We start from the raw sequence: 8,605 nt of genomic DNA, 5'->3' as shown, positions 1-8,605 counted from the left end.
CATTTGAGGAACTGGACCACGCTGCTTTCTTCCATACATTGAAAGTAGATTATGTCAGCACCTGGTCACCATTCATTGTGGGTGAAAAAAAAGTGGTCCCTATGAATCATATGTTAGATTTGTGTGAGAAACAAACAAAAATTTTAGTTTTTAACTACTGAAAATCTGTTGTTACCATTCGACGGGATTGTATAAAATAAAAAATAAATAAAAAAAATTCCTGTTGTTTTTTTACAGAATAGAGACATTTGTGCAGGTATGGAACAACATGGGGGTAAGTAAATTATGACGGAGTTTTAATTTTTGGGTCAATTATGCCTTTAAATCTGCAATATGTATGTAGTGTGTCAGAAAGAAAACAAACAACAGTGCAGTAAAGTTTCTTAGCGAATATGCTGCTTTATTCAAAAGCTGGGGAATTACCAAGGCAGCCCATGGCAAAAAAAATCAGGATTGTGATCCCTGAGAGGACAACATTTGAACAAAGAATCCAGATACTGGATTATAAATTACAGCCATTAGCAAATTTCAGAGCATTTAAAAAAGAGAGAGACATTTTAAAGGACTCATCAGAGCTAGGCCTGATTCATAGCAGACCAAAATGCATAGAATATCTAAACAATTATGTACAAATACAATTGTTTTAAAATGGCACAGTACATAAATACTGCTATTACATAATATATACAGACTCACCCAATATGGGTCATTCCCACAGAGAAACCGAAACTCTGTTAGGATCACTGTTGTTGCTCATGTAAAGCTCACACATTAACATGTTTTGTATAGTCGGCATAGTGATGTCCAACTGCCAGCCGTGAAGGAATGGGGAAAACCATGGCTCTAGGCCAGACCGCTTTGAGCAAGAGGAATCATAGAACTCAGATCTGTGCTATAAACACGTCTTAAACTTTAGCTGCCATCTGTTTTAACAATGTACATTGTGTTGACAGTGGCCTTGGTGCCAATTCAAAATAGTTAGCGATTGCTAAGCGATACTTTACTTGAGCAACTAACAGTTCATTCAAACCAAGCTGTGCAACTCCCACTTCAGTACATCTTTGAGCGAAAGCTAAAAAATATATATAATAAATCATGCCAGAAATCTCATATCTATCTGCCAAGATTGTGTAAATGCATTGGCATTAAATAATGTAAAGATCTAAAAATGTGGGCCACTTGGTGCATTTTCACACAGCTTTAAGTTATAACAGTTCAATCACCATAAAATGCCCAGAGGATTTAGGGAGAAAAGTGCTTAATCCATATACGCCACAGATTAAAATAACCTGACAGCATATTTGGAAAATTTGCCTATTGCCAGCACAAAATATCATAAAAAAAACTAATAGCAATAATATTTATAATAACACTGACATCAAAGAAATAAATTTGCAAATAAAAGACCTTCATTTCGTTAATTTTGTCCGGAGTCCTTTAGAACTAAATAATAAAGCACCCATGTTACTTATCTGCTCCGACTATTTTAAAGATTTCAATCGTTAAATCAAACCTGAGGGAAAGAACATCCTGAATGGTATTTGGAGAGAATAAAATATAAAGTATGCTCTAATTTGCTCATTAGAACTTAACTAAGCACATAAAGCTGGCAAAAGGCTTGGGTATACTAGAAAGTTACATTCTATGAGAATTGCAAATGGGATACAAGCAACAATAACGACATAAAGCACAGTTGATTGCCTGCAAAGCTTGCTGCTGAAAGCGTCCTTCTGAAAGCCGGGCCCTCCCTCATGTCTGAGTTGGACAGGAAGATCAGGCACCAGGCAGGAAGGAACAGTTTAAAGGCGGGCCGCACAGCAGCCCAGTATAACCACGGAATGCCGTGCGCCACTGCAGAGTAAATGCAGAGGCCACACGGCTCAATAACACACTGGTCCCTCATGCCTTTCAGATACCGAGGCAGTGAGGGACGAGGATACAACAGAGGAGCCGGTCGCCTCAATAGGCAACCTGAGGAGGGCACCACGGAGTGTCTGGGTACAGCAAACAGTGCACTGACTTAAACCTGAGAGAGAGTTTTAAAGAAAGAGGTTATATTAGTACATGCATGCAGACTTAAATAAGAGAAACATCCAAATATGATCTAGAATGTGAAGAAAATTGTCTTACCTGGATGGATCCTCCTCAACAGAGAAAGCCCCTTTCATGTTGATGATATTCCTCTTGTTCTCAAACATTCCATAACTCAATGTAATCTAAATGAAATCGAATGAAACACTGCGTTAATACAACTATACTGTATTTAACAGAACCGAGATGTTCCTGTATCAAGCTTTCATTAAAGTGCATTACCTGTTTGTGTACTTCTGATTTGGACACCTGTTGCAGGTTCTCCAAGTGTGAGTGGAATAAGCTGCTTCGAGTCAAAGGAACCCCAAGAACTGACTCGATGATGTATCCAATGGTACAGTCATCAGGAAGACGGATCTTCTCAGCAGTGTTCATGAAATGGCCACCACTGTCATAAAAAAGTCAACATAAAGTTTATTAATATCTTAAAACATTGTGTTCTTAGATGCTGCATTTTGATAGTTCAAAAGTTTTTGCACCTTGCCCAAGGGCTCATCTTCAAAGCTAGCCCACGGCTGACACAGAAGCCTGCACCTCCCGTGGCAAACCAGAAATTGACGGGTCTCTGCAATAGAGAAACAAAAACATCAGCTTCTGTTCTTAACACTCCTCCTCATCTTTACAACCAATGTATATACAAATTGAGGATATTTAGGAAACCTACCATCTTGTTGTCCCCAAGTCTTTCTGTGGCTTCAATTGGCCTGTCCAAGCTGGGTTTGCCAATGTACAAATCCTGAGTGTGAGGGTAGTTGGACAGCAACTTCACCAATGTCTTCACATTCACATAGTTATCATCATCCACATGACAGAACCACCTAAACCAGACAGAGATAGCATTAGAACATCCAATATGGTTTGCTTTGACGCTAAAAACAAGTACTCATAATGTAACAATAATCATACAATGCTTACTTTTTTCTGGACTCAATGAACTTGTCGTACTCCACTGCCATCTTGCAGGACAAAGCCTGGCGGCTGTGGGCAGCAGAGCAGTTGGTGTTGATGGCATGGCTTCCTGTTTGGACAAGAAGATGGATACTTAGACATAAGTGAATTTTTACATGAACACTGACAATCACTTGAGAAATGGCCATTATCTGATAGGTCAGGTGACTTTGCACGCGCCCTATTACCATTTCCCTCCTAACAGCCCAGCCCCCGTAAGCTAAGCACAGGATTTTTAAGAGGATTAGAAGACTAGTCCAAACTATGTGCATATCAAAGAGGGAATGTCTGCTTATTTCTAGCCTTGTGACTTCTCCTTGAAGAAGCTGCACTCACCAATTTTCTTCTTTAGTTCCTCATCCTCGCCGTCCGTGAAGATGTACGTCTGCAAAAACAAAGACAAAGCCCGGTTAGCTTTTTCAATGCAGTCACACAAGTTCATCAATGAATCACTGCACCAGAGCAAAGACGAAACAGGAATTGGCGTGTTCCAAACTGGAATCATGTGCCTTCAAGGGCTATTTATGCCAAGCGGACTGATTAGGAACCATTGTCTGAGTTTTACGCTATGGAAAACTCAGCAAGTTAAACAAGCCAAACTCTTCCCCCAAAAATAAAGGCCCCTTGTTCTTGTTGTCAGTCTCTCCATGGCAACTGCTCTGCGTCCCAAAGCATCCCAGGCCTAGAACAAAGCGGGGAGTAGACCACCCCAATTACCCCCACCACCCCCAACACTCCACCCCCATTCCATTGGCCCTCACCGCCTCCCAAGTCTTTCCATTATTCATCCCTCTATCCACTTCAGACATGTTAAAAATGTCCCAAAAAAGAATGGCCAAGTCATTTGGAAGAATAGAAAGGAGCGCCATGTCCTATTCTCCCAAACATACTCGGATTGATGAATATACATTCTCCCCAGTGTGCATTCACTGACGTCTGACCCCTCAGGGTTTTGTTAACGTTAAAATAGAAGGGGTGGGATCAGGATCTTATTGTGGGAGATAAGACAGAGCAGGTGCAAGGCAGCAGCTTCAGCTCAAAGGAGCCATTGAGAAGAAGACGCCACACGCCTCAGACAGACTGATGAAAAGGCGGCATGCCCCTGGTCATGCACTGTCGTTAACCTGTTTACTTTCCACCTCAGGTGAGACAGCACCTGCCACCCGCCGCCTTATCACAGCCACGTGTCTGAACAGATCAACCTCCACACACCCAACTGCCCTTGAACATGTACACCTACGCTACAAAACAGTTCTCTTATGAGCTTCAGCTCTTTTGTGATCTTTATCTCAACAGTGGATTCATTTTTTGTTGCCTTTCAAATGCCAGCACACACACGCACACACACGTGGACTGATTCCTCCTTTCCACAGTCGCATTTTTTTGAATGTTCAAACATGGCCAGATAATGTTTGATTGGTTTGCAGAACAAACTCTAAGCAGATGTTTAGCGCAGCACTCGGGGGCCAAGGCCCAATGCCTCTGTTTGTTTAGGGAGGGCTGGCGGTTGGGCCGGGTAAAGGATCAGAGGCTGGCGCTGTTTGCACAGAGTTCTGCTGAAAGGACAGACTAATCACACAGGCAGCTGCCAAGGCAGGCCGGGCACTGACAGAGAGAGAAACCTCAGAGCTGATTAGTGCATTACAATGTGTGTGTGTGGTCACTCTCCCCCGACCCTGCTTCTACGGTCCCTTTGCATTGAGACAATGAGGAGTGGGTAAAGCTGTCACTGGGTAAATCCTAAATATGTTTGCCTGGATTTGCATACAGCTGCAGTGGTTAACTAAAGAGGGGCCTCTCGTGGTACAAGGCTTTGTTTCTCTGTTTCCCTTTTATTGAAGATATTGTGAGCCAAAATGACCCTTTTGTGGTTTCTTTCAAAAATGTCAAGTCTTTTCTTCTAAATGCACTTTTCCCAGCATTCTCGGCACACAAGGAAAGATGAGGGTTTTCGTTCGATTGCTTAGAGTTCTGATGAGCGGGCAGAGGTTGGTAGGACTTCCCACACCCCCAAAGACAGGTCTGGCATAGGGCAGGGAGAGCAAGGAGCCTGGCTGTCTGTCTCCTTCTACCCAGGAAGGAAGTGGATAGATGTCACTCCCTCTATTAAACACCACACAGCCCTGCTCCCTCTACCTGTGCCAGTAAGAGACCAGAAACTTGCACAGACTCGTGCCACAATAGATCTGCACAGCTTTCACCATCTTGTGCTTAAGCCAGAGAAACTACTGCTTTAAACAGTGAGTAACTAATTATGCAGTTAAGTATTTCAGATAGAAGTAATGAGGTTGGACATGGTACTTCTTCTGCGTCAACCAAGTGTGCATTTGATCTTAATGGCATTTGGTAGCTGTCTGTGTAACTGGACACCGGATACCACAGCCACGGCACAGGCTGTTCTCTCATTGTTGTGAATTTCTCTCACTGGGGAAGCTGCATTGTTCCAGGGGGGAAATTTAGAGAAACAGAGGAAGCCAGAAGCTGCAGCGTGAACAATTCAAAATGGTGCAGATCTGACTGAAAAGAATAACACTACTTAAGAGTCCTGACTCATCAAGTCAAGACAATTATAAAGCATGCTTTTAATAATTAGGGAAAAAAATTACTCAGAAAGCAACAGAGCTCTAGGGTTTCATTCTCTCAGAGAAATACTGACAAGGGTAGGGGAGCTTCTAGCTGACCGTGACTAACTCTAAACAAAGACAAGACAGTTTCCCACCAAGAAGAGCCACAGGCTGCCATAAGTGTCAACAGCAGACACAGATTTGATCTACTCTCAGTGTTTACATGTAAACAGCCCAAGACAGTGAGCTGTTCATCCCCCGTCAGGGCATCATTTGAAGTAGGTAAGCAAGATCCTTCCTACACAAGATTCTAACCCCTATGAACATGTTCACAATGTCGGTCACGCAACATCTCACTTGGCATATGTGACAAAGTTCCCATGCTGTAGGTCTGGGACAATGCCTGGCCCATTGAAACACTTGTCTGGTGCCAGCCATTGTGGCAAGTGGCCAAACAGTACACCGGAGTCCTTGGGATAATCCCTGGCCGTTCAGATGACAATAATTGGGATTTAACATACTCAGGTGTTGCACTGATGAATGTTGAAATAATTTGAGAGCGGCCCTCCATGTGTACATGTGAGGATTAATATAGCTGCATTCGAGCCATCTTTTGTTCTTTGAGACCAGGCCACCTGGCACTCATTCTCCTAGAACTCCCCCTTGTATTCTGGTCTGCACTGGTCTTTTATGTCTGCACTGCTCCCCACCAGCTGCTGCTATTAATCCCTGCTGTTAACTCTCTCTTCTGTGGGTTAACTTCCATCAACTCTTAGTTTTCCAATCTCGCCTGAAGCCTGGAGTGGTCATATCAGTTTAGCTGGATAGTGAAAAACAAATCTGAGCTGACTGAATGAGTGCAGAAGCTAAAGTTGTCTGATTTAAATTTTCACTTTCCACGTGCTCTTATATTCAGAGTACCTTCACAGACATAATGATCTTTGTACTCAGACTCTGCAAGCATATAAACGTGTTGCTATAGCTGTGTCATATTCAAATGACAATAATAAAACCCCCTCTTGTCTAAGGTGTGAGAGAAACTGATTGTGACAGAGCCCCGAGGCAAATTTAACTGACTTTTGTAAAAATGTATAAGCGACTACTCTAGGTGGTGGGTAAAATCACTTTGACTGCTCTGTGCTTGCTGCTGTCGAGGTGCCGAGAGTGCTTTTGTGCTGGCTGCAAAAGAGGCCTGTTTCTCAGAGCTGTATTTTCATACTGTGAGCCACTCGGCATGCTGCTGAAAAGCCTTTCCTTGCCTATAGATGCTGTCCCTTTGTGCCACCCAGCATCTCTATAACGAAGACTCTCTTTTCCCACCGCTTGGGTAGCTTGACCCAGCCTCTGCTCCAGATCCCCGGTTCCCATGGAGAGTGGGAGACAAGGGGCTGGCAAAGCTTTTCTTTCCCCCTTCAGAAAGACGCTTTGTTAGTGCTGAGAAGGGGACAGCTCTGAAGCCGCTGCTGTGATGCATCCTTAGCCCTGGCGTATTCACGGGGACACCCCAAACAATGGAGCAGGAGGGGAGAAGGGGGGACTTACAGCCACCCATCACTCTGTGAGCAACACAGCAATTGCTACAGACAGCACAGAGAGACTATGAATATGAGTTTTTTTTATTCCCCCTTTTTTAATATGCCATGAAAATTATAATATTGAACAACAATTTAAAAAGTTTTAGGGTCCTGCTTGTAGATACACTTTGTTAGTATTAAGACCATAGATAGGCTGATAAGATATTTTTCCACACATTTTTACTTAATCGCTGTCTATTATTATTATTATTATTATTATTATTATTAGGTATGTTAATAAATGGCATCATCCAAAGGGTCTCTGAAGTGGAATACAATTATACTAGGCTACTGTGTGTTTAACATGAAACAGCAATGTTCACAGGTAAAGTAATTTCATTAATGTAAGCTACAGAAAGGAAAATAAACTTGCAAAAATTTTGATGGAAAAAAATGCAAACAAATATTCGTGCTACATTATGTATATAATACTGATCTATCTCAAATGAGTAGGATACTATTGAAATCAATTATATTTACATATAATATGTTTATCTCGTTGAAGATATTTTATGTAAAATAAATGTATACATACAAGCGTGACTTTATATTAAACACTCGTAGCCATCACGAAAATAAAATCCCATTTATTTCCGGCTGGTGAAATATGTACCTAACCAAAACTGGCAACAAGTTATGGAAACATTTTTGTAACCGTGTAAACTGACATACCTGCTGCATATTTCTGGAGATCCAGGTGTCCAGCAGTAGATCCAGTCTGGGCCGGTGAAACTTCTTAGTGGTCTTTACTGCGATGAAGATGTCATCCGCGCTGATGTCCTCAGCAGGCGGCGCGTCTGTCGCCGCTCCAGACGCCTCGGTGGGCTTATCCGCATCCCTCCTGCTGCGGGTCAGCTTAGAAAAATAGGCAGAGAATCCTTTCTTTCCATTCTGCTCAGGCTGAGCTCCATCGTCAACCTCTGATTCCCCCAGACTCTGCAGTGAGCGCAACCCGATCTCACTCTCGTTCTGCATCTCATCCATCTGAATCCGCTGATGCTGCGACAAAAATAACAGTAGCGCGAGACAGGTGACGGTCGCTCCCGCGAGGGAGAGCGCAACTTTACTGCCGTACGTTTTCAGCATGTTTATTAAACTGTAAGAGAAGGACGCTCTCTTATACACAGCATTAATCTAAAATTCGCTCCAATAGCCTACTCTAAAAAACAAGCGTGTCATGCAACTGCAGCATAGTAACACTGAGAGAGTCTCCTCATTGTAACTCGGAGGGGCTTTTATAAACTGCCCCACAGCATTGGTCACGCCCAGTAGGTGGGGCGTCGATGGCTATTGTGCTGTGGGAACCGCAGAGAGACTGTCAATGGGAGGACGCGTTAAAGGACAGCAGACGCGGGACAAAGAGGGGGAGGGTGAAGAGGGCAAACAGGCCTAAACATTTTCCAAGACGTAGTAGGCTACATGCTCTTT

The 8,605-nt window shown here is 43.0% G+C and overlaps 1 protein-coding gene across 1 annotated transcript; it reads right to left on the bottom strand.

Moving 5' to 3' along the window:
* Positions 1 to 375: 375 nt before the first annotated feature.
* On the bottom strand, positions 376 to 8,389 carry lfng (LFNG O-fucosylpeptide 3-beta-N-acetylglucosaminyltransferase). Its single transcript, XM_079628707.1, has 8 exons — positions 7,850 to 8,389; positions 3,376 to 3,424; positions 3,007 to 3,109; positions 2,756 to 2,909; positions 2,571 to 2,656; positions 2,314 to 2,479; positions 2,131 to 2,216; positions 376 to 2,026 (listed from the first exon to the last, which is right to left on the bottom strand). The coding sequence occupies exons 1-8, from the start codon at positions 8,261 to 8,263 to the stop codon at positions 1,960 to 1,962; spliced, it is 1,125 nt and encodes a 374-aa protein (XP_079484833.1). The 5' UTR covers positions 8,264 to 8,389; the 3' UTR covers positions 376 to 1,959.
* Between the last annotated feature and the right edge of the window lie 216 nt (positions 8,390 to 8,605).

The sequence above is a fragment of the Phoxinus phoxinus genome (genome assembly GCF_949152265.1).
Source record: "Phoxinus phoxinus genome assembly, chromosome: 1".
Lineage (NCBI taxonomy): Eukaryota > Metazoa > Chordata > Actinopteri > Cypriniformes > Leuciscidae > Phoxinus > Phoxinus phoxinus.
Note: the sequence above shows the minus strand (reverse complement) of the source record. Positions and strands in the feature narration are given on the sequence as shown.

What these genes read in the sequence shown, in the direction of transcription:
- lfng (XM_079628707.1), bottom strand. Translation starts at nt 8,263, where the DNA reads ATGCTGAAAACGTACGGCAGTAAAGTTGCGCTCTCCCTCGCGGGAGCG. An exon ending in AAGATGAGCCCTTGGGCAAG is followed by an intron (nt 2,480 to 2,570) that starts GTGCAAAAACTT and finishes TTTTTATGACAG; the next exon opens with TGGTGGCCATTTCATGAACA. An exon ending in GTTGAGGAGGATCCATCCAG is followed by an intron (nt 2,027 to 2,130) that starts GTAAGACAATTT and finishes ACTCTCTCTCAG; the next exon opens with GTTTAAGTCAGTGCACTGTT.